Consider the following 26,930-nt stretch of genomic DNA (forward strand, 5'->3'; position numbering starts at 1 on the left):
ACCAGTGATTATTCGACAGCTTTTCAAAATGCATGTAGTAAGTTGTAGGCAACCTGTTCCCAGTGGGGACCAGATGAGAAATGTGGTTCTGTGCACTGTCCACCGACTGTCTTAAATGACAACTTTTGTTTGCAACAATATGTATATTTATTGTTTTTATTGGTCTCACAATTACATCTGTCAACTTCACAGCAGCAGAACTATATGGCCTACTCTCAGGGGTAACACAGACACCACAGGTTTGGAACACAGTGCAATTACGTGGTGACAACACAACATATGTGGCTGGAACAAAGCAGGTGCTTTCCTTTACTGTCAGGCAGTGAAATAAAAGTTTTGGAGTGAGAAAAGATCAAATGACCGTTTTAGCAACTTTGGTTTCTGGTATTCCTACATCATTTTTTTTAAATAACAGGAAATTACATTATAATGGGACATAAAGTGCCAATACAGTTATAATTAATAGGACAAAGCTTCTTCAGCGCTCTTGCACACAATGCTAACCAATCTACAATAAATTTAAAATGGCTGTTTCAGATAGCTGCTCCTTCTGACTCTTTGGGCCTGTTGCGTACCACATGCTCCAGTTGACCAGAATCGGAGATATCGTAGCTGGTTTTGTACTTGGCCAAAATCTTCATCAGGGGGCGCAGTTTTAACCACCACTGTTCCTTAGGAATTCTGTGGCTGTTGACCAAACACAAAAAAAGGTTTAAGCAAACAATTGCCCACTTTCATGTCACAAAGAAGCAGTATGTTCACCAGGTTAAGGTCCTATTACAGGCCGTGAACTCTAGGGCAGGCCAACCCAGGTACTGTACATCTTCATCTCATTACTTAAGGAAATCTGCTTCAATACCTGGACTGGTGACCCCTAAGGAAAACCAGATTGCTGCTTTAAGTGGTGTTGGTGAATCAGTAGGTGACACGTTTCCCCCTTGACCATAATTTCCAAAACAATGCCTCAGTATGGGGACTAAGGGGCACTGTGCCATAGATTCTGTCCTTTGGATGAGACATCCTATAGCACTACATGTAAAGAAAGGGGAGTTAATCCTAATTCCACTCAGGGTTTCTATAATGTGGCCTCTCCATGTTTACCCCTTAATTTCCCCCTCAAGTGGTTTCTCACTTCACTGCTGTGCAATGGCAGACTGGCTGCTGCACGTCATCCAGGTGGCTGCTGCACTTCAGTTGTAGATGAAGCGCTTCTCTCAGAAGAAAAGTGCTCCACAAATGTGAGGAATGTTTTGTAAACACCCTGTTATAGTGTCTGCACAGAACTGCTGATCCTGTACAGTGACAAGGCAATGAAACTCAATAAAACGTATTGACCTGTCCATTCTAAAATTGTTTCACTTTCCTCTCCACCCCCTGAATGTTAAAATAATATTACATTTATTACCAGGTAGGAATAATGGTAATAAATTATTCCTACCATACTGCACAATTTTTACCAATGGGCTTGTGCCCACAGTCACAGAGTTTAAGTATACTGTATAATTGGTTTATGGTAATTATTAGTTTTTATGCTTTAGAATAATCACTCAATAGGTGAAATGGTGTTTCTTTCCAGCCCTTTTCTGTTTAATTCCACCATTTTTCCCACTTATAACTCTATCCTCTGGACAGGTCATACTAGTCATAACCGCATAAAAGTTGGCTAATGCTGTTTTGAAGATCTTTGTCAAAGATCAACACAGAAAGATACTGACTTTAAAAGCCTGGTCCAGAACATTATAAATGTACACACTTGCTAAGAACGAACTGAATATTCAGATTATCAACCCAACAAAAAGGCACAGTGTGTTTTCTAAGAGCTCAGCAGCTTACACAAAGTCGGTCTCCTCCTTGAGCTGCATCACGGGCTGGAAGATCAGGGCGCGACGGCGCATTCCTAGCAGACAGGCAGTGTCCTCCATGTTGGCGAAGACTCTCCCTGCAAGGGCACTGTTATTTAACACCATGCCATGATGGAAAGTTACGTTATCAAGCCTTTTTCAAATGGTTGCTCTTTATCAGGGCTAGCTCTGCTCTGACTATTTGAATTCTAATACAGAGTTTCCGTACAAAAGGCCTGAGGGACGCACGTGAAGTCACCTGCGGTCAGTCCATGCCATGTGTTGTGAACAAATACATCATACTGCCTATGTATTCCTATTCTAAATAACCTAATAGATGGGCTGTCCCCAAAACATTACCACCAAGAGCTTCTGCCACCTTTCTACATGTGTATTTTCCTACCCTTTGCAAAAATAACTTGATGCATCATAGTATGTGAGTGTTAAGGACCATCTGTCTACTTAAATTTATAAATCTATATATTCCAACATCCAATCAGGCAATAGTAATAATAATTTTTTTATTAAGTAACTTAATCAGATAAACTATTGCAGAGTGCTGCTGTCATAATCCCCACCAACTACAGTAGGTGTTTCTTTGATATTGAGGCACGTTTAAGGTGTTTAACCTTGCTTTGGATTGGTCACTTTCTTTCCAATTGTGCAACACAAAAAACAGAGGCTAGTTCTAAAACATATTTCAAGTATTTAAATTATTTTAAAAAATATATCAAAAAGAGATGTCACTCCTTTACAACAGATTGTTACAGTTCAATGTTCCACTTTCTATCTATCAGATCTCTATCACACTATCTCACAGATAGAACACAATGGATACAGTTAGTATAGTTGTCAGACTGCCTATGAATACTGGTGTACCTCATGGATGTGTGCTTTCCCTGTAATTATTTTCCTTGTACACCAACAACTGCACCTCCAATGACCCTTTATCAAACTAATTACGTTTGCAGATAACATCACCCTGTGGGTCCCTTCACTAATGATGATGAGACCATGTGCAGGAGGGAGGTGAGTTGGTTTGCATCATGGTGTACTAACAACCACCTGGGGCTAAATACTCTTTTCCAAAACCTCTCTCCCTGGTAATCAGTGGTGTTGTTGTGCATCCAGTGGATCCTTTAGATATTTGGGAATTATAATGTCTAACATCCTTAAATGGGATATAAAAATCATCACTTTAACAACGAAAGCACAGCAGAGAATATACTTTTTGAGCCAACTGAAAAACTTTATTCAGAGCATCCTGACTGGCAAGGTATGCCCACTGACGACTAATAGTCCTGTTTGGGTAAGGTATACAGTATGTAAAATGTTTTGGCACTTTGGCACTTGCTGTAGGTGTTGTTGCATAATTTATACAAAAAACACTGAAATATACTACAATTCCAGAAATTCAGCACAACACTTTTGCTTTATATTTTTTAAAATGCTGCAAGTTACATCAACACTGACAATGACCTCATCACATATTAATACCACAAATGATCTTTTTAGAATCTGGCAGTAGAAAAATCTTCAATGAATCCATGCAAACAACATACAACAACATCCATACAAACAGCATCTAAAAACATCACACTTAGTGTAAAAACACTTAGGGTGAACACAAAGACAACATCAATAATCAAGTGATTTACCTTCATCTAATGTAATCCATGCAGACAGCAACAGGAAAAAACAACAAAAAAGGAAAAGCAGATTTAACTACTGCAACATTACAGCTCTCTGTAATGCACAAGAAAGCTTACTGTAATGGTTAGCATTAAAACTAAAAGCCTCTTCGTTTAAGAGCACATGAAAGTCAAAGAAACATACAAATGGTACATACAGTACATACTGTAAAGGACAGCTTACATCCTTCTATGCCAAAAATATGTATTGTGGAACCATTATATACAATATGCTTAGTCATCTCAACAACGTTGAAACGCAACACAAATCTCGAGGACTGAATTTTGACAGAAGTGACAGTACAGCAAACACCACATTCATTGCAAGACAAAATTCGGGTTAATGTGCAAAGTGCTTCTAAAAGAGATGTTTAACAGCTCTTCCAGTTAGCCCAGTACCTTGTCTGTAGGACTCCTTGAGTTTCTTAGAGATCCACTGCATAGCTTTAGCTGATATCTTTGTTCCAAAGTTTCTGTCAAATGGAGAAGGTGCACCTCCCTGAAAAGCATCAGAACAATCTATTCAGATCATGATGGCGAACACCATTGGTGAACAATATTGATATGCTGTAAAAACACAACAAATGACTATTTTTACTATTGGTTCCAATACTGATTTTATTGCAGTTCGAAGTCCTTCAGAATATTTTCTGCTATAATAAGAACTGGATGAACATGTTTTTTTTACACTGGCAACTTGAAGATTACAAATCTTGATTTCAATGGCTTTTCAAAAATCACTAATTGCATACATTATTGGATCCTGTTTGAAATTAAGTCATGGAGTAATGACTAGGGACCTAAACCTGTAACTAGAACGCTATTGGTTAAGTTGCAAGCGGGCTCATATAAATATGAGTATATGAAAGGAAAATTCAGATTTCTCTAACAAATGGGTATAAACGTGCATCTCTTTGAATAAAAGAATCAGCCAAAAATAATTGCTGAATTACTGAATTACCCAGGTTGTCCTGGTAAAGAAATACTTCCCATCCCACTTGGAATTATGTCCCATACAATGTATATTTTGTGTTTACCTGTTGCATGTGACCAAGCACGTTCTTCCTGCTGTCAAACACACCTCTCCCCTCCTCAGAATACAACTGATAAATGAAATCAGTCGTGTAATTTTCATTGCAGTTCTCATTTCTGCAAATTAAAACAGAAGAATAGTCAACACGTTTTCGGAGAAGGAGATGCCATTATAAAAAAAATCATTAAAACTGTAATCTGCACTTGATCGCCCTAAATGAAATGGGAAGTCTCCAGAGGATACGCAGACTGTACTGGAATGGATTAGATTCAGCTGGGCTGGCTGTGGGAATCCAGTCTGTTCTCCTACTGTTGCTATTGGAGTGAAAAGAGCTCACTCGCTCTTTGACATGTTAGTGACCACGCATGTGTGTTTGTGTGTATGAGCAGCTCTCCTGAGTGTTGGTGTAACTTGTAAAAATAGACACCATATTTGAACAGCCATCACAGCTCACATCGTACTTTCACAGATCAAGAGCTGAGGCAAACCAAGCATTACACCAAATTGGTATTGTAAATACCGAATGCTCCTGAGAAACCTGGAGAAGCAAACTCACTATAACATTTGCTTTATACCACAATGCAACACAACATTTGGCAGTTTCATACTGAGAGTCTAATGAAAAATGATTAAAATAAATTAAAATCTTGCTACGAAAGCTCATAAACGAGTGGCACTTACCCTAAAACAAGACTTTACTCAGGTTACTCTAGCATTTTGTCAATGTGAAAAAATAATGCCACATTTCCTTCAGAATAATATTCAGTAATTTGTTTACCTTTAGAAAAATGTTTAATAAGCTATATTTAGTAATCATTCTATATTTTTGTTTCAAGGCTTACTGAACACTGATTTCATCCCAGTGAGCCGTAATGAAGATTAAGGAAAATTAACTGGGATAGTAATGGTTACTTAACCTCAGCTATCAAATAGGTAACACCTCTAAAAAAGTAAAATAATAATTAAAATAGAAGAATCCCTTATTAACTGGAAGACAGTGACTATCATTGATAAGTTCTTGCTCCTAAGAGATCCTTTGTAGATTCAGCAGCCAGTAAGTGACATTTAGGTCTTGGTATTTAAGCTCATACTGTAGGCTAGTGTGCTCTTACATTGTTTGAACATTATTAAAATAACAAAAACTGGGTTAGGTGATTCATTTACCTTAGCACTAAACCTCGCTGGATGCTAGTTTTCATCTTTTCTGTAAGATGCTCCACATTAGCCTGAAAATTAAAAAAACATTTTTTAAATTAAATTGACATACAGATATTAGACTTACAGTATTCATAACAGTAATTACGGACTGTACTTCAGTAAAGTTTGTGATACCTAAATCTTATATGCCATCCCAAGCTTTGCCTACAAAAGAGTTATCACTGCAATACCGTGTACAACAAAACAGAAAATTTTCTTTGGTTAGATCACTGATGAGCAAGTCTATTATAAGACATTAAAAGTGCTTATGTCATTGTACTTTACTTCAGTTCTAGTTTAGGTATTTCAGTAATCTTGACTACAACTTAACATTCAAGGCATAAATGGACCATTGACTATAAATATCTTGACCCCACGTGAGGATCTCTGTCACCAGCTTATCCTTAAAATAGAAACAATTGAATTAAATGTTACGTCTCACTGTACTGCACTGTAGTCCTATAATGGAATCCCAGTAAAAATAAAGTGAAAAAACACACATCGTCTGTGTTGCCTTCTTCGGGTATGTGAGAGTATAGGGGAGGTGGCATGGATATGAGGCTGTGAGGGTTAGGCGAAGACAAAACAATGACAAATGAGATGGAGGGTTCAGTAAATTTTTAAAACAGAAGGGGGAGTAATAACTCGGAAAGCAATGTTTTTAAACCATGAAAAAGAAGTACAAATGAAATTAATCCTAATGTATGGTATTCCAATAAATACTTTCCATCCATTTGTTTACAGAATGGAGCAAAATCCTGTCTTTCATGATCAGCAGAGCTCTGGAAATATGTTCTGAATCTTTTAAGGAAAGTATCTCTGTAACAAGAATCCAAGGCGATTATTCAGCCAAATTATAAACTGAGAAGATTTTTGGAAGCTGTTTTCCTCCTGTAGTTTCATCCACATGCCTGCCGTCCTTAGTCATCTAGAACTGTGTTATTAACCTAATACTCCACAAAACAGATGTGAATATGTAGTAAGCTGGGTGTGTAAAACACAACTGATGCAGACTTTTATCACGACAACTCCATAACACACACCTGGAGGTCCCGAATGTCGAACGGCTCCTCGAAAATGTAGGCAGCGTCAGCACCAGCTGCCAGGCCCCCCACACTGGCCAGGTAGCCACAGTATCCTCCCATGGTCTCAATGATGAACACACGGCGCTTCGTCCCGCTAGCAGACTGCTTGATGCGGTCACAGGTCTGATACACAAACACTCAGTCATTACGGGGGAAAAAGCACAGAACTGGGGGGAAATTAAAAAAGACACTAAATGGGCCTCACGGCAAAAGTTTACCGACAGAATGTTCTTCTCTATCTCTTCCAGAAAACCAAGCTAACAACACAACCCTTGTGTTAAAAAAGGCAAGAGCATAATCAAGATACAACATCATCACCTTTCTAAATACATAGAGGAGTACTAAATGGGGGACGGTCTTAACAATATTTATGTTTCTTAGACAACACGGACAACGTTCAAGCAGATTCTGATACTCTGATTGTCTGACGAGATCAGAGAACAAAAATACTACTTTCTTTAAAAGGCAATTATGTTTCTGGAGACAGAATCATTTTGATATCAGATGTTTTTTTACTTGCCCCACAACAAGTCATGAGCATTCTGTAGAAAATGATTACTAGTGATAAAAAATTGCAGATCACAGCACTCCTCTTGTGTGTGTTTGAACACTATATTCAGATTAAGCATATCAAACATGATTAAACAAATCCTTAGCAACATCTATTTTTTAATACTGAATAATACACAACAATAAAAAAATTACACAAATTTGTATACAAATGTGCATTGAAATAATGATACCTAAAACTTATCTGCTCCGTTATTTTTTAAATAATGTATCTGGTAGAGTACGTAATTGAATAAAAGGCCAAATTCCTATCATACAGGAGTTTCCTATCAAATTCCTAAACATTCCTATCACTGTGAAAAAAGTTTAATAATAATAAGAAGAATAATCTTACTTTAGAAAACTGACATGTAGAATAGGATTGTGTTGTAAAATGTAAATTTACAGCAGTTTGTGAACAGCAGTCCAGTCCATTATAATGAAATAAAGTGAACTTCACTTCATGTTGAGACACTGAAAGATTCTCCCTTACCTCCACAATGGCATTGAGGGCAGTGTCGGCACCAATACTGAAATCAGTGCCTGGCACATTGTTACTAATGGTAGCAGGCAGCATACACAGAGGGATGCAAAACTCTTCGTGGGTGGATCGTGCCTCATAAAGCTGCAGCAAACACTCAAATGCCTGAATCAGCAGTACAGATGCATTAGATTGTTAAGAATTGTTTTAAGAAGTGTACCCTGCTTGTGGCTCCTTCCGTGTGATAGGGGGTTTGGCTTCCCATTGGCAAGAGAGGAAAAGAAGTCCCAAATGTGCGGTGCAGACACTTTTGAAAGCTTTGTAATATGGCGCCTCGGGCTCAGACAGGCACGTTCATATCCAATCAAGTAGACGCCAGACATGGTTTAGTGCGGTTACTGTCATGTCCACACACAGAGAGAAGTGTGGAAAGCAAACAGTGGCCAAGTACAGGTTAAGGCAACATTTTGCTGGACTCAGTTAAGGTACTGTACAAAACACAACTGGAACTCTAGACACTGCTCACTTACAGTACAGAGCTACAGAGGTTATGTTTGTAATTCATTTAGTTTCATTCATTTTTAGTTTGTTAAAGTGTCAGATGGTTCTCATTCAGATTAATATTTAAATCTTTGATTTAAGAGTATTTAGGTCAATTATATTTTGTGTTGCTTATTTCAAATTTAAAAATCAAAAGAAAAAAAATCACTGCAAAAAGAAAATGCAAGAATATAACCTCAATAGTAACCAACTGTTTCCTGAAAACAATGTGCAGAAAGAAACAGTATAGTAACAACAGAACAGCGGTTATAATCACTAATAATCAAGAGATCACATCTGGCCTTTTGGACCATCAGTACAGTTCCAACCATGTGTTGATGTAGGTCATATTGCCAGGTAAAATACAGCACTTCATAAAGGTCAGAAAGTTTATAATTAAATGAAAATGTTACAAGCTCAATTCAACACTTTTCTCAGTAAAATACAGTAAAATGTATTGAATTATCTAAAAAAAAAAATTAATTTCGGGCTGAATGAGAATCTTGACTTGACCGATGCTATTAAAGAAATGGATTAAAAGCAGCTCAGAAAGCTCATATTTTACATGCTCATGGGAAAATAATGCTGCCCTCCACGACAATTCAAGTTGACTTAATTTGCAAACTGGAAAAAATGAAAAGCCACCACTGTCCACATACTGTACAGCTGCACATGCAAAAAAAATGTGTTACTGTTATTAAAATTACAGAAGAGACAATACAAATCTACTGAGAGGAAATGAATTTGTGCACATGGGTTAACTGTTAATAAGCAGAACAAAATGTTGTTTTAGTCTGTACATGACCACATATTTATAAAACAAGCACAGTAAGGTGCAGGCTGAACAAAACTGCGGGACAGACCATGCCACTCCACTGCATGCCTCCACTGCTACTTACCTGTGGCACCAACAGCTGTGCTTTTCTCTACCAGCTACAAAGAGCCAGCCTTCAGAAGGCCAGAGTGTCTTTCATTACCACTACATCAGTTCTGTCACCTGCTTTACGCTGCTCTGTAATTAACTACATCACAGTGCGACACTACAGCCGTATGATGATGCACCCACACATTAAATGCTTGTACATCAAATACAAAATCTGTATTAACATGTTTATACATTAATATGTACAGTATAAACATTAACATGTTTTTGAAAACATATTGCTTAAAAACACTTAATGTTTATCAAGTGTATTGCATCAAAACAGCATGCAAAACGGCTCATGAAATATATTAACTATTGCTTAAGCCCCTAATCAGCTTTCTTCTTTTTTTTTAAATTATGTAGAAGTTCTACAAATACAGCCGACATCTATTGCTGGATATGATTTTGTTTTACAATGGGCTCATTGTCTTGCTGATAAATAAAAGCACCAGCGTCAGTGATCACAATTTGGCTCCTGTGGAGGTGTGTTAATATGCAATCTCCCAGCCAGACTTACATCAGTAATAGCGTTCAGAGCTGTATCTGCACCAATGCTGAAATCTGAACCCGGTACATTGTTGGAGACAGTAGCAGGAACCATAACCATAGGGACACAGAACTCGTCATATTTTCCCCGGGCAGTTAACAGTTCCATGAGTCCCAGGTAGGCCTGCAGGGCAGAGCCAAGTCAGTGATGTGACAGGCACAGTGTGAATCACTGGAGCTAGTGGCAAAGACATGACAGGAGCCAGAGGAAGAACCACACCTATCACAACGGACAGGGTGACACACAGAGGTACCACTCAGCAGTCACAGGGTACAAAGAAAGGAAACTTAATCAAACTAACAAATGGAAAAATAAAAAAGAACACACATATATAAAGAGACAAGTATGAAATGAATTGAATAACTAAATACAGCTACATTCCGACATTATTTACTTTGTCTTAGCGTTAATTTCTTCATTTTCTACACAATGAGCTTGTCCATTTTTCATTTTTTTTAATGTAAGTGTTATTTGTTAGACCAACAGTTAGAATTTGGCACCACTGAAAAATTGGAAAATGAACCATGGACTAGCTCTTCTATATTAGCTTGGAAAACAAACATATAATGTCAGTCTGTAATCTGAGTACATTACTTTTATCAGACATTATACAATACAGTTTATTTAATTTAAGGGGAGTTTAGAGCAGGTTTGTTTAAGCCATTTTTGATCACCATGGGATGCATTATTTGTACATATCATTGTATCCAATTTTCAAGCAGACGTCTTTTCAAGATAGAGACTAAAAACTACAACTGCAAAAAGCAAGGAAATTGATCTGCCAACTTAATCATTACATGGTTGTAGCAGCAACTTTTTCTACACATATACAGTAAGCGTCATTTATTTACCACAAGTTTTACAGTTTTAAAACATAATTCTTTTTTTAATCAGTGCCACTACAAAGCAAAATTATAACTATAAAACTAACAAGTCAAGTTTTTATTTTACATTTCTGTAAATGTTCTATTTAATAATGTCAAACATTTCTCTCTTTTCATTAAAAAGGAATTTAAAAAGTTAACTTGCATACCTCAAATCCCCCAATAATGAGCAAAGCATTGATGTTATGTTCTCGCATTTGCTCTGCAATTTTCTCAACATGCTTTGCGGGAAGGGTTCTGAAATTTAAAAAAAAAGTGCAATATAGTACTTCAGTCATACTTTTGTTATGTAGTGTCAATAATAGGCAGCTGTCAAAGTAAAATCAGGTTCTAAGGTTATTTTCTTTAATCAGAAGAAATTTGACAAATCAGGACAAAACCTTTATACTATAATATTCAAGTCCAGAAAAATTTACTACCAACATTAGAGCATCTATCTAATCCTCCTCTTTCCAATTACTTTTTCTTTTGCCTTTAAATAAAACAAGATGCAGAAGGAGCACCCAGTAAAAATGATTCACAGAATAGGAAAGCATCTTTCCTATGGAGATAAATACAGTATAATGCCAGAAAATAACATCTGCAAAATGAATTTACGTTTTTCTTTCTATTAAACATATTCCAAGAGGGATATAAAAATACTTGTACACTTTATATATTAGTACCATGGCGACATGAAAAAGCTATAAATTGCATATTAATAACTAACATCACTTAGTGCTGAATAAAAGCAATAAACTTTACCGTTTTGTTCCTAATAAAGAACCACCTTGGCCTGTCCACCCGCCAACATCACCCCACTTGATCTCCTTAATCTGAATAAAACAGGGCATATAAAATTGGACTTGTTATAGGAAGAAATTTTCATACATAATCTTATCACAGAAGACATGAGAATTTGCAATGTAGAACTGACCTCTCTCAAAGCAGTTATCCAAATAGAAGAAATGGAAACAGGACTTTTCCTGCTGTATTCTCTACAAGCCCAGATGATACAATTCCAACCTGAAGTAGCGAGAACTGAAATGCCAGGACTGTATTCAAGTATAGAGGGAAGCAAGTGAAACTCTACTAAAACCTGACATATTGTAGAAAATGTCCAGCACCTTGGTTCTTGACTAAGAAATCCTGAACTGAAAATTGTGGTTATTTGTGGTTTCAAGTCTTGGCAAAGTCTTTATGTATCATTCAGTTTTTGAGTGAAATATTTTAATGTCTTATGCATCCAGACAGTCCAGCAGCTTTTCCTGGCTTAAAGATGGATTGTGACAACCATATAACTATAGAAAAAACTATAGAAGCTATCAACATTTATAATTAAAAAATAAGTAACAAATTATACTGAATGCCAATTATTTCCCTAGAAGCAAAATAACAGAAGGGAAGAAATACTGTACTTTACTATGTAGACTGAGATAAGCATCTAACATTCACAGATGTTATGAAGAGGCAATTCATAACAGCTGTCACATTATTATTTCTTTTTTTCATGTATTGTCATGAAAAAGGTGTGTCACTAACAAATTATTATATTCTGCACTGCACTGTACATGCAGGTTATAAATTATAATTTATAAATATACTGTATATGCAGGTATTATAATAATACATCCATTATAAGGAATCCCATTATTATTATAATCATTATTATTATTAATATTTGTTACTGATATTGTACAGTTGGTCTAATATTGTTTTGACCACGTTTGCCTTGTTTGATTTACTGTACACTGTACAAAGGCTTCCACAGATTGTATGAAAAAGGATTCTAAGGATTTGATGCACTATATCAAATTGGTATTGCAAACATGCAAATACATCTGTGACTTATTGGATATTTAAGGAATACTCTTTCTGCCTTATCTCTCCGTGCCCTGTTCTATATTTAACGTCCTGATGCTCAGTTCAGTAAGGTCAGAGAGGAATGTTGTAGCCTAGGCTACACCATAACAGGAACGTGCTGAATCTAATTGTCTTACTGTAATCTCTGTTGTTTATCTTACTGCTTGCACTTATCACTGGACACTAGCTCTGCAGTAACACTATAACTAAGGTTGCATGCCTACAACTCTGGCATCAGAACTAGCATGGAGATATTACATTATTATTATTATTATTATTATTATTATTATTATTATTATTATTATCATCATAATTATATTGCAGGATTTACAAAACTTGTTTACAAAAACAATCTTTGAACAAAATCAGTCATTTTTCCATCGAAGTCTTCAACTAAAATCTGCCCCTTTCTGAAGTACTACTTACCTTTAAAACCTAGAAATTAGCAAGTGCATTGCATCACTTTATGACTCCAGCACCATACTGACTTCTTTATCACACATATTTGCTGCTGGGGGTTGAACTTTAGTTTTTCTAAAATAAACAAACCTGCCCCTTGGCAAATCCTTCAAATCCATCATTCACGGCAAACATCTTGTGCCCCTCTGTGATGCCCACTCTCACAGCGGAGCGGACAGCGGCGTTCATGCCCGCAGCAGGCGCACCCACATTCATGATGGCTACATTAAAGTTGCTCTGGTGGTAGAGGCAGAGAACAGGATATCACTGTCACACGGTAAAGTGATGGGTTTTCTCTCTAAACACACAATACTTGACCTGAGCACCATAGGAACATTGCAATTGCTTCTTACAAAGGAGACTCTACAATCTCTCAGGCTGTTCCCCTCAGAACTTGAAGCCCCTGCTATTAATGCACTTTAACCTAAGACCACTGCATGTGTGAATAGTTCCTGTATAATCCATGCCATGACAACATGCTATGTGTCTAAGCTGTTTCAGGCTGTTTGTTGGGCTGTTCACATTTATTAGAGATGACGAGACGGCTTCAGTTTTTTTAGCACTCATGCAACACAATGAGGCACTTTACAGCTACTTCTACTGTGGATTCAGCTGTATCTTGGTGCATACAAGCAACTGGTGCAATGGACTAACACAGTATACAGCCATCAATTAATTGAATGGAAGGTCAAGAATCAATTCTAAACAGATTTGTTAACACTGACTTATTGGCAAAAATATCTTGATTGTCAAAGAAAAAAAAGCAAAGCAACTGTCTCAAACAACTCTATACATTCCTCACAGTAATTTATGTTTTAAATCCACCAACAAACATAAAGGGCAAATCCTTAAGTACTAATTCATATGGTGCTCAGAATCAAGTACTGTATATTTATAAGGTGAGTAGTATCTTGCTTTTTTAATGCATCAGCTTCAGTATGCCTTAAAGTGAGAAGCGTGTTGCATTGCAGGGCTCTACAGTACTTCATTTTTATGCAAGCATGCTAAACTTGCACAAGCATTGCTTTATTAGGGTGTCTCTGCTAAGGGAGGTCTATGCCGCTGAAGTGCACAGCACCATGCTCTAGTTGTGTTAAGAGTGTATTGGAAAATATGTACTGCTGATAAACGTAAAACATGCCACTTCCCAGAATGCTTTGGCATGATATGTGGGTAACGTAAGGCAGTTCAGATTGTAACTGTTTTTCCTGTAAAATGTGAAACTCTTACTGAAAAGTCCTTTCTGTGGTTTTAAATTTAAATTATTCTGTAGTGGGAGTAAATGAGGAAAATGGCATTATCAAAGGATTCAATCAATTTCATTCTAATAACTGTACAGCTGTGAGCAACAAATACATATTGATCAATTAAATGTATAGCAAGAAGTCTTAAAAAATGAAATATATGTTTTAAAAGAAAATGTTAGTCACAATATGGTTGTGTTCACTGCACTTACTCCTTTCTTATGTCTCTCACCAAAGAATTACAGATTATTGACTACAAATTATATTTTCAAACTATCCAACAAATGTCAATCTACACTGCTATCAGTATAATGAATATGGCATCTGCACAATATAACAAGAAGGCCATTAATACCAATAAAGCCTTAAAATTATAAACAAATCAATTCATCTTGATGTTGAAGTAGGTCAAAATGCAATGTATGTTTTGTGTTTTGTTAATAAAGGAGCAGCATGCAATTATACAATGTGCAGGTACTGTAAAAGTGCTAGATGAAAATAAAAGCTTATAATCATCAAAACTGTCAGGTACTTTCAACATTCATTTATCATTAAATAAGCAAACTCTCTTTCACTTTTTTACCGGTACCAGTAATGATGCTGGACAATAGAAATGAAAAAAGAGAGAGGTACAGTATCTATAAATGCAACTGTGATAGGTTTTCCTGCTTTCTGAAACAAGAGCCCACTGTTTCCTGATAAAGGGAAATAAGCACAGCAGGCTCAAAATACATGTCAGCCAGGTTACTGTCTCTAGGCCATGCAGGGGAGTGCTAACTGTAAATGAACTAAAATCTATTTGGCATCTAAAGCTGAACTATTGTACAAATTAGTACGTACTATAAATTCAGAGTCATCCTGATAGGCACAAAGAGCAAAAACATTGCACTTTTATTAGTCTCACAGACACACTCAAAAGACACAACAAACACATGTACTGTGTCAAGCACAACTGCTGATGGTTTCCACAAAGTATCTAGTCCTTAATACAAAATTAAAGAAAATCCTGAAAAGATACAAATGTTGAGTTAGAATGTTCAAGAAATACATATGTTTTTAAAAAGACTGAACATTAATTAAGAAAGAAAAATTGATCATTTTTTCTTATCCATTTTGTTAACTTACATGTGGAAGTTCAGACTGGGGTTTCCGGTGGGCCAGGAGTTTGTAAGTATTTAAATTGTTTTCAAAACTCCTGTGACAAATGAATGATAAAAGCATAATCCGATTAAAACATCAAACATTAGAAAACTGTTAATATAATCCTATTGTTTCCATAGGAAATTGTTTTTGTAGGTCTAGTAAATTTCTATTTAAAAATATACAGGCCACTAACTTTTTAAACTTCTAAAACTGCAAAACTCGTTTAAAACTTGGTTATCTTTCAGTGCGGAATCCAACCTTGCTCAGAAAGTCCCTGTCTAAAGCCTGGATTTACGAGTAAACTTAAATTATAAGTTTCAAAAGATCACGATCAATTAAACAGGTGGTGTGGTCAATTCAGCAATTTAAAAAGTCAGAATTGCCTTTAGTTCTCAAGGACTAGATTTACTTTCATTGATCAAATTGCATGCTTATTTGATCAATGACCTTAACAATTCTTCCCAGTCTTTATATACAAAGGTGATTTAAAATAACCTATAAGAAGAACTAGATAGAAGCTCTCCAGGATTACAGACCCCTAGTTTGGAAGACAAACTGTATCTCCACCTATGGTAAGAGGTATGGGGATTATTTTTTCAATATTTAAGCAGAATATATTTCTTTACTGTAATACTGTCATAGTGCATATGCCACTTGAAAAGAAAAACAGTAACAAAAGCGTGTGTTCAAAGGACAATGATCCAAGATGTTATCAAAACATCTTCGAAGTACAAGTTAATCATTCAATCATTCAAGAGTTATAAACCTGACAATGTGACACACCAATGGGTTTCATTCATTGTGACACAAACACACCCACAAAATTCACTGTTTCTCAAAGTTACTCTTTAAATGCAACAAGCATCCCAAATGTAAGAACAATGTGTAGAATTTAAAAGCTGGCACAGCAGCTATTACCTTAAGTTGACTACATTTACAGATTTATTCTCCAAAATATTTATTATGTCCAAGGACTGAAACAATTATTTTTTTTTGAATAAAATATCAACCAGTAGATGTTTACATTGCTATAGGGAAAGCCTCTACATTTTGGGCTTGTTAGGAGCACAGATTTTCTAACGCAACAGATGCATTTACAGCAAAACGGAAGCAGGCTGTCGAAATGCTGTGCTGATTTTGTTTTCACTTGGGTAGGCCTATTCTAAGTCGCTCCTCTGAGCAGACTGTGGTTACATCATCTTCATGGGAAAAGGAAAAGTTTCTGCAACCGTTATTAATGCCTGGTTAAAAGCACAGGCCCTGGCTGTACTGTACCTGCCACGTAGTCTGACAGCTTCCTCAAACTTCTTCTCATCCATGGCTTTTTGTACCTCTTGGGTCTGTATGAAAGAAGTCATGGGAAGTGAACATGTATGTACTGTGTGTTTATTTCTACAGAGTGTAGCAGTTTTATAATCTACCAGTTTTCTACACAAGTTGAAATTACATGGTATTAAAATGCGGTCTGAATAAAAGCCTTTTTTGAAGACATAAAAGTGTATTCTAAAGCCTGGATGTGTTCCATGCAGGTTGGCTCACTTGTTAAAAATCCTTTTTTAAATATTCAGCAAATGAAAACCTTACCACATCAAACTTGTCTCTTTATCTTTTCAAATGATGCTTTAACATTTTCCCTTCATTTAAATTGTATCTAGAAATCAGCAGCAGTATAACAAAAGAAATCATAGAAAGATTCATAGAATCACCTGATGTAAAATTAAAATCATTTTAGTAACTGTAGAGCATTACAGCATTAAAGCATGTTATATTATCTCACCCAGTTAATCCAGAATGTCAATGTTGAGTATGAAATCACTCAATCGAACTTGTTTTAGGTACCATTCTGTCAAGTGTTATATAAAATGATTCACAAAGAACACTCAACCAGTACTTGAAAAAGAATAAAATACAAATCCACTTTCACTATCTGTTTGCATACCATGGCAGTCTATTGAGAGCTGCAGCTCACACAGGCTCCTTTATCGACAAGTAATGAATGTACCCAAAGACAAACTGGTTACAGTCCAAGACTCACCATCTGTACACACTCCATAAGCGGCAGTCGAACTGACTGGTTTCCACACAGAGAGACAACGCAGGCTGGTGTGTCAGGCGATGCTTCTAACAGCGCAAGCACTGCCTCTACACCCATTCTGCTGGCCTAGAATTAGAAGGGAAGACATGAGAACAAAATAAAAAGGTCTACAACTTTACTTCATTTCACATATAAAACAAACTTACATGTGACGATTTAACAAAACTACCGTCACTAAAACAGAACAGATTAGCTTTACAATATTCAGATATTATTAAATACAGCCAATTGAATGGCAAGAAACATAAAACACAATATTGATTGCAATTAAGCAAAAAAAATCTAAGCTAAGACTGAAAACATTTATTGAATCCTTTTGCTCAGAATAGCAAGTTCTTGTCCTTTTGTTCAGGCCACATATTCTGTGGCCCATGAGGAGCCATGTTAGAGCACTGCCCTGACAGTGTGACAGATGTGAGCATTTAGACTTACCAGAATTCTGTCGAAGGCAGAAGGGGTTCCTCCTCTTTGGACGTGCCCCAGGATTGTCACTCGGGTATCAAACCCAAGACATTTAACAACAAGCTGTGGGGGAGGTCAAGGATTTTGTCATTAGCTCTTAGTTCATCCACTGGTTAGCATAACAGACACCAGGCTGGGGTGATGTCTGTAAGCTATTCAACTTCATTGAACTCACACTGGTGAGTTTATCTATAAATGTATCTATAGCACAAAACCCACTTTCTGGTACTGTTCATTATATAACACCTAAAACACAGAGGAGCATGTTAAACCAATCAAAGTAGCTACAGCTGAACAGCTTCAGAATCAGTGCTGAAACCACCTTTTTTAATTAAGGCAGTTCATAGCTCTTTCCTTTCTTTTCCCATGATTGTCAAATGGTCCAATTATCTCCCAAAAGGACCAACTGTTGAAACGGTAGTTGCACAGTTCCTCAACTCTAAGATCTATTGACACCTGGGCTATATTTACTGTACACCATTGCTTACATGGTGTCAGTCATTCAGATATACTGTACGTTACAGTATGTATGAACCAGCTTAATACTGTTCTTGTTTAAAAAAGCAACTTAAAGTTTCAAACAACATTGTAATTACTTAAATTAAAGTTCTAAAGTTGGTCATATATGTAGCACATGCTAGAAATAAAACAAATACTGCCTAAAACAAAATGTATTTTCTCTTAATATTATATGAATAAACAATTATCCTTTTTAAGATATATTCGGTACCAGAAAAGACTGAATAATCATTGCTAATCTTCTTCACCCTGACTTCATTCAAATGTGTCTGGTACTATGTGTGTTTAGAAATACAAAAATAAATGGCTAAAAATAATAATACTGATATTTTATCTTTCCAAATTCAGACGTTCTCACAATTTTATTTCTATGCTTGCAATCTCATATCAATCATTAGAAATGGTCTTTTCTACAAAGGTCTTTCAAAGACAGAAATTAGGTAAAATTCAGGAGATACTGACAAGCCCCAATAATATGACTAAATAAATGTGACTGTAAATGAAGTGCATTTGTTTATAAGTTTGCTTTTAACTTGCTTGATATGAGAGATCACTACTTGGTGAAGTCAGACCCACCCATCTCATATTTTTTGTACACAAACCTGTACAAAAGGGTTATGTACAGGCTATAGCACTAAATTGTTAGCATAGCAAACACTGGCAAACAATCACCCTTTTTATACCCTAGAAACGGTCTGTGGTTGCAGAGTTTGGGGGTTGTCTTTCTCCTGAACTTTCATAATTCACTCCAGTTAAAGATGCTTTTAGCTGCAGGTTCAAGGAAAGTATGAAAAGAAATGCATGCAAAATTTTGGAAACTTGTGTTAGTGCAAAAGAGGTAGATTATATTTTTTAAGGAGTTTTTTATTTACAGATTCTTACCTAAGGCCTTCTATTGCAGAGTTTTTGAGAAAGAAGATGATAGCAAGATACAGGCAGGACAAAGTACTGTGCACATCACTAGTTCAACTCCTGCAGGACCGGAATGTGCAAACATGTGATCGTGACACACGGAATAATGCAAGGTGCAGAGAAATAGAAAACTTAACATTGTGTCACGACAGCTGTTTATGTTGTACTGTAGTAACAAAAAGTGAATGGCTCACATAGAAAAACAGCTGTGCACATTACATTATACATAAAACTATGGTTTTGGAGCTTCTGTTGAACTACAGTATGTTAAAATACAAAAAAATTTGAAAATACTCTGCTTTTAATAACATTTTCTCATGGGAGAAACTGAGAGAAAATAAAACATATGTAACAACATGCAGGACTCAGGAAGCAGTGACAGAAGCTTTCTTACCAGGCGCACACTTGAGCACTCCAGAGTGAGCAGTGAAACAGAAAGGATTTGCACACAAGGCAGTGGTCAGTGCAGGAGCTGTACTGTTAGGTGATAAGTACTTACATCCTTAATTTGTTCTGAGGTAATTGGTTTGTTGCTAGAATCAATCGCCCCCTCTGCTACAATAATGATATTCAGCCTTTTCTTTCGAGCACGATTCTAAGAGGATAAAAAACACATGATAGAAAAAAAAACATCTTTGCATAGGCTCTTAAAAGTTGGATCACCTTTCTGCTAAAAAAGTGCCATGCCCCAGGGGTCACTTTTCTTCTGTGACATTTCTGTCTTCATTTTATTAGCCCATAAACTGTAAACTGAGATTGGTTCTCAGTTATTCAAAAGAGCTGGTTCTTCCTCACTGGGCATGTGACTATTTTGCAGTTGTGCTCCATACTTCCTTTCACCTGATGCTGCCTGGCACATTGAGGTACTCACATCCTTCACTAAATTGGATGTAATAGCTTTTCCATGTCTGTCAATGGCTCCTTCCGCAACTATGATAATGTTCAACCTTGAACCGCGGGATCGGCTCTAGACAATGAGAAAAACACTGCAGGATTGAATGACCTTTACGTGTATGCCATTGAATGGAAGGGCTTGCCACACACCCATGGGACTAAACCAATGGAACATTCAGGATGAGACAAATTAGCATCTCAAAATGGCTACGTAAAAAAATGGACAAGGAATAATGGAAAGCATAAACTGTTAAGCACTTAGAATTAACAGTCTAAAATATTCATATCAATTTCATTTTATAATCTATATTATTATGCATTTATATCTAGTATCCATAAGGTCATTGCAAATAGTCAAATATTTTTTTGTACTCCAAAGATAAAGGAGTTGAATTTCACATAGGAAAACATATTTTTTACCAGTACATTTGACTCCACTCAGCTTTGAAAAGCCTATCCAGAAACTATTTCTGTTGGCCACTCAAATCATAAACTATGCAGAAACAGTACCTGAGGAATAAATGTAAAGGCATATGAAATAAAACATGTTACATAAATGGAATATCTGATTACACTAACAGCTACCTTAAGGTCATTTGGCTACATAAAGGAAAACGGCTTAAGAATTACATGTAATTACATGTACTACTATGACACACATATCCATGTCATTATATCATACATCATGTAATAAACCTATTTTTCTCTTCAGAGTTTTGAAGAATTAAAGAATATGTAAATACACTGGTCTGAAAATCTGCAGCCCAGATGAATTGCTACAGAGTAGCATTAGTCTCAGAATGCCACTGAGGCAATGTAAGCCAGCCCTACGCCAATGCTTTACTGATGTCCTTTAGTAGAAACATGCTGATGATGTTTCAGCAATCTCTTGACTAGATTACTTCTCAAGACAAGTGGTACAGTATGTGTCATTTTTATTCATCCTTCCATAGTGTAACTATCTGTCCTTTAACACAGATATATTACAGTTTTTAATACAGTTTTTTGTCAAACAACAGAGAACAACATGCACTATGTACACCCAAATAAGCTCAAGATAAATGTGATGTTTACCTGAAGGAATATCGTTCTTATTTTTTATCTTATACAAGGCTGAACTGAACTGGGTACTAAGAACAAATCATACAGAGCAACAGAAATCAAAGCACAGTGTTTACAAAATAGTATTACTTTATCCAAAAGAAAGAAGCAGAAACTTTTTAACCTAAATGTAAACAACTGAATGGGACCCAGCTTGACCTTCGGGCAAGTCCACAGTGAGCCCACAGGCTGGAGGTCAAATTAACACTGCACAATGCCTAGACATGCAGAGTAAAAATCATTTGACCCGCACAACAGTTTTCAGGCCTTCTTCCTCATACTTGCTTTACAGTAACACAGTATAAAATGGAAACTAAACTTGTTTGTCCACAAAGAGAATTAATGCAGATCTTTAGATGTCAGGTATAAACTGCTTAGACTTGAATTTTTTGTGCTTTTTGCTTCCAGTGACTGAAGGACCACAGAGAACATCTGTAGACAATGAACTCATTTATTGGAATTATTCGTATATGCTTCTTATTTTCTTGTTGATAATGGAATTAATAATGGAATACTGGAATTTTACTTTAAGGATAAAAAATCAAGTAGTTCCAGCTGCATGTTCCCTTCTATTAAAGAACATTCAAACATGCTCAGTCATTACCTCTGACAGTTTCTGGCACATCTGCTCCTCCCAGCCATCTTCAGGGGGCATCTCAGGAATGAGCACCCAGTCCGCTCCACAGGCTAAGGCACTCACTAGAGCCAGATATCTATACAACAGTGAACCATTTATTCAATGCAGTTCAATGCAATTCAAAAAGCAAGATCACATCATCACAGTCCAACATAAACTTTTTTAGCAATATTAAACATCAACACATTGACAAAAGCAGGTTCTTACCCACAGTGTCTTCCCATGACCTCCAAGACAAATGTCCTCTGGTGGCTGAAAGCAAAAAAAAAAACTTAATCAGTTCATGAGCTGAAAGTTAAGATATCATCCATTCATTTTGTAACCACTTTATTGAATATAAGATTTCTTCATACAGATAGCACCCCAGAAACTGAATCCAGGGCCCCAGTGGTGCGAGGTAGAAATGCTAAACACTGTGCCACCATGCCACCCTGGTAACATTATAACAACACACATTTGTAAAATAGTTAAAAGAAACAACAAGAGCAGTCTCAACAATTACATTTCACATAATTATGAAATAGGAGAAATACTGTAATAGTGTTGACAGAAGTATTCTTTCACCAAAAATGAGCAAGGAATTCCCCAAAGCCCAACACAACATCAAACTGTACTAAGCAGCCCATCCAAAGCAAGGCTACTTCAAACCTCAACCACAGCAGATTCTAGTTTGGAGACAAATGGAGCCTGCAACTAGAGATAAAAGCTGAGTGCGCTACAGTCACTCCTTGTGAGAGGGTTTAAAACAACCAGCAGATTTGAACACATTTCTCCAGGGGCACAGCAGCTAGGCAGCAATCCACATTAAGATGGAGAGCATGGTTCAAATCCTGGCACATTACACCTGAAGGAAAAAATCAGCTATACTCTCAATCCAATACAACAGGTAGCATTTGTGCAGATGCAAACTATACAGATTACCTTGGGATTTAACCCAATGCTCTATGATGCATACAGAACCTAGCGTGATCTACGACCTGCATATACTGTACATGTCAAAGTACAGCTGAAATGGACAGGAAACAAAAAGCCAGTGCTACCTATTGCTCTCGATTAAAAAGCTCATATTCTGAAATGGGATCTATATATTAATGGAAAACAAGTGAAATCCAATCTGTATGGATACATTTTATATAAGCAAAGCTATAACGTCACATTACACCTGCTTATATGTTTACCTCTGGGCGGTGGTCATGATTGCATCAACAACTTCAATGATTCTGTGGAGGGCAGAGTCTGTTCCTATTGTCATATCGGTGCCACAGAAGTCATTGTCAATGGATCCAACCATCCCGACAATGTGCAGGGCAGAGTACTTCTGAGCAGCCTCCTCATCAATTAGAGCTGTTTCAGATGAAAAAAACAGGGAAGAATGCATCACAAATTGGGCAATGCAATGGTTGAGCAAGGAACTATTTTTCCTGTCTCAAAATACAAAGCACTCCATGCCACTTTACTTCCCCTTTTCTATATACTGCATCGTCACTCCACTGTGTAAAGCAGTGGTTTACAGACAAGATGGAGATCTTTGCCATAACTGCATCCCCAAAAGGCTGCCCCCAGTCACCTGACCAGCTGCTAGAGACAATTTGTCAGATGATAATTTATACAATTCTCAAAGTGATGAAACATACACTTCCAAGGTCCAAGGTCAGTTTAATCTGCTCTCTAGGGATAGAAGACAGATCCTCTGTGTGCAAATGGACTGTGCGAGAAGAAAGTGACCAACCAAGTCACTGTGGAAGCTACAGAAAACCATGAGTTTCAAGTCTCAGAGAAGGACTGTGAAAGAATTTCAAAGATAAACTAAATTTTGGTTAAGATATTTTTTGAGAGACAAAGTTTCAAAAAGGATAAGCAGCTTAAGTACCCAGCACTAAGCAGTATTGGTAGAGAGGGACTTTAAAGAAGTGGGTAAACAACCCAAGGAGGAGCTAAGCTTTTTTTGTGGTAGTTTGGGATTATTTTTTCTCTGCAGTCTAAATAATAGTACCGGTTTGCACCTTACAGCAACTGTGTTTGTGTTTTCCTCGACCCACCTATTTTAAAGATCCTGTTGCAGCACCCCATCCCCCAGTGGGTGTCAGAAGAACACAGAGGACAAACACATCCAATGAATTGCAAGGAAGGATATTTAAAACCAGCTCTCGTAGTCAGTAGAGCTGAACATTTTGGATTCACCTCCTCCTGCTCAGCCTCCAACTGCTTGTGGAATATTCTGTCCCCCTGCTCAGCAATAGCTACCAGCCAGGAATGCTGTCGCCAAGAGTTGCTTAGCAGCAGAAATGCTGCAAAGCCTAAAGGCCAGTCTTACAATGCAGCTTAAGCTATGCAATGCTAATTTGAAAGAAAAAAGGTCTGCTGACTTTGAACTGACTGTTAAATGAAACTAGTTTATTTTGATGTTACCCTTTGGATCCATCTATAGAAAGTTGTTTATTTCTGATAGGCAACTGACATCCTATCCCAGAAGAATAGGGGTCAAGTTTGGGAATACATCCTGGAAAAGGACTCCAGTAATATATAACCTAGCTTGTATGGACTAAGACAGAAACTTACTGAAATATTTCTTCACTGAAAAAATCAATGAAATTCTCAAACTTTTATATATATACTGTATACAGATACGTATTGTATAACATACTGTACGTCATATGTCTTTATAATTATTTTGTGAGGGGAAGCAATCTATGGTTTGAACAGTATCAAAAGCTCCTCCTCTAGACAAAAGGTTCCCAGCAAAAGCTCTACCAAAGCATTTTTGAAGCAATCCGGTTAGACACACTATGACTCAGTACAGGTGTCGACGAGGTAAAAGAGAGCTCCAGTGGACTATCCGCTAGAGGAGCGGCGGTGTCCACAAGCCACGGGGCTGCTGCTCTCGTTCTTCAGCCGCGGCCCTCGGCCCTCAGTCACTCATGCCACACACCCTGCTGGACGAGCTCCTCCAGCAGGCCGCTCCACTCCTCGCGGAACAGGTTGGCTCCAGTCAGGCTGCCGTCCCCTCCGATCACACACAGGTTGGTGATCCCGCGCCGCACCAGGTTGTGGGCGGCCTTCAGGCGGCCCTCACGGGAACGGAACTCCTTGCAGCGGGCGCTGCCGATGACCGTGCCGCCCTGAGAAGAGACCGGACGCACGCTGCTCACTCCTACTGACCAGGCTTCTCCATTAACACCTCTTCCAATTTAGTTTTGAAGTCTAAATGCTCTTTGAATAACAATGAAATCTCAATTTTTTCATTAAGAGGAGCTTGTGACTATCACTTTTAAGTCCTGCTGTGACAAATCAATCGTGATAGCATTCAAGTTGTCACAATAACACATCCATTAAGATAACACATTCCAAACTATAAAAAGAGCGACTGTATTTGAGTATACATAAAATGTTATTTTTTTATACAGATTTTTTACTAGACATTCAGTGACAGACAACCTTTATAGCAGTTGTATTAACATTACAGTTTATATATAGTACTTTAGGCTTCTTCACATTAACATAAAAAACATGCTTAAAAACTGATTTCTAATTACAAGGCACAGAGGCACAGTGGTTAGCAATGCTGCCTTTCTGCACTCTGGGTCCCTAGGTTCAATTCCAGACCTGGGGTTCTATCTGTGTGGAGTTTGTACGTTCTCCCCGCGTTTGTATGGGTCTTCTCTGGGTGCTCTGGTATCCTTCAGAAGTCCAAACCCATACTGTTAGGTTAATTGGGTTCTGTGAAAATCTTCCCTAGTGTGAATGTTTGTTGTCTATGTCTGTGTGTGTCTGCCCTGTGATGGACTGGCATCCCCGTCCTGGGTGTATCCTGCTTTACACTTGTTCCTTGCCGGGATAGTCTCCAGCTGCCTCGCAACCCTAAATTGGAATAAGCACTTGGAAAATGGATGGATGGATTTATAGTTACATGAGAAATACAAATTAAAAACGTGACTGTATTGGGCTTGTGCACAAAGCATAAGGTAGGGATAATAAAAGTGCAAACCCACACACAAAATAAGTAGAATCGTCTCAAAATGATTCAAATGTTAGAGTTTTTTCAAGTTTCATAAACTGCCAGAGATAAGGATTCAAGTTACATGACAATGACACTGCTAATTAACCTTTATGTACAGGAACATGAGCTGCTCAGCAACAAATTCTAATTACTTATTATTAATTTAAAAAAGTGTCAAATGTTTGAAGCCACCATTATGCACCCTATGAAAAAAACGTTTTGTACTGTTAAAAGCAGGCATAGCATGTGCAGGCATGTTAATTCTAAGTGAATTGTTATTTGTACATACACTGTAGTACAAAGATTCAAATGCAGTGAGCTACCACTTGATACTTAGATACAGACCATCAACAGATAAGACTGCCAAACCACTACTGCAGAGTTAATATTACAAAACACCATCTAGTAAAAAGTGCAGCTGTCATTTAATTTATTGTTTTCATATTTGTGTTCAAATATTTGATTATTCACGCTGCTCTTATTTAGTTTTTCTATTCTACTTTTCTATCCTTCTTCTATTACCAGTTCAAATTTCAACCAGACATACTGTAGGTATAATATTTTAGCATGAACAAACAAAAAGTCTCAGTTCTCCCTGGTTAAGCAATGAGTCATCATAGTTCCTTAGAACTGCAGCTTCTGGACCTGCAGAATACATACAGTATACAGCAACTACTCCTATCAGCACCTTACGTATAAGCTACAGAAACTATGATTTCAAAAGGTGCTAATCTAATTTTTATTTGACATAAATGCTAAGTTTTTCCAAGTTCTTATCTAGCTATCCATGAATCTTCTAACTGCTTCATTCAATTCAGGGTTACAGGCAAGCCAGAGCTTATCCCGGCAAGC

General features: G+C 37.1%; 1 protein-coding gene across 7 annotated transcripts in view; it reads right to left on the reverse strand.

Moving 5' to 3' along the window:
- Positions 1-123: 123 nt before the first annotated feature.
- Positions 124-26,930, reverse strand: part of pfkpb (phosphofructokinase, platelet b) — a 41,812-nt gene continuing 15,005 nt past the window's right edge. The window contains exons 4-23 of one of the 7 annotated variants that reach the window (XM_069191082.1): positions 25,011-25,200; positions 23,260-23,425; positions 22,289-22,333; positions 22,049-22,157; positions 20,321-20,416; positions 17,989-18,081; positions 17,497-17,622; positions 16,737-16,801; positions 15,444-15,513; positions 15,159-15,176; positions 13,165-13,311; positions 11,518-11,588; positions 10,923-11,010; positions 7,890-8,042; positions 6,806-6,970; positions 5,730-5,791; positions 4,570-4,681; positions 3,932-4,031; positions 1,834-1,939; positions 124-687 (exon numbers count right to left, since the gene is read on the reverse strand). In XM_069191082.1, the coding sequence (XP_069047183.1) occupies positions 534-687; positions 1,834-1,939; positions 3,932-4,031; positions 4,570-4,681; positions 5,730-5,791; positions 6,806-6,970; positions 7,890-8,042; positions 10,923-11,010; positions 11,518-11,588; positions 13,165-13,311; positions 15,159-15,176; positions 15,444-15,513; positions 16,737-16,801; positions 17,497-17,622; positions 17,989-18,081; positions 20,321-20,416; positions 22,049-22,157; positions 22,289-22,333; positions 23,260-23,425; positions 25,011-25,200 (2,136 nt within the window). In that variant the 3' untranslated portion in view covers positions 124-533. Of the gene's footprint in view, positions 688-1,833; positions 1,940-3,931; positions 4,032-4,569; positions 4,682-5,729; positions 5,792-6,805; positions 6,971-7,889; positions 8,043-9,859; positions 10,013-10,922; positions 11,011-11,517; positions 11,589-13,164; positions 13,312-15,158; positions 15,177-15,443; positions 15,514-16,736; positions 16,802-17,496; positions 17,623-17,988; positions 18,082-19,948; positions 20,045-20,320; positions 20,417-22,048; positions 22,158-22,288; positions 22,334-23,259; positions 23,426-25,010; positions 25,201-26,930 lie in introns of all 7 variants that reach the window. The other 6 variants (XM_069191081.1, XM_069191080.1, XM_069191085.1 and 3 more) reach the window with 6 other exon arrangements.

Source organism: Lepisosteus oculatus, chromosome 6 (genome assembly GCF_040954835.1).
Source record: "Lepisosteus oculatus isolate fLepOcu1 chromosome 6, fLepOcu1.hap2, whole genome shotgun sequence".
NCBI lineage: Eukaryota > Metazoa > Chordata > Actinopteri > Semionotiformes > Lepisosteidae > Lepisosteus > Lepisosteus oculatus.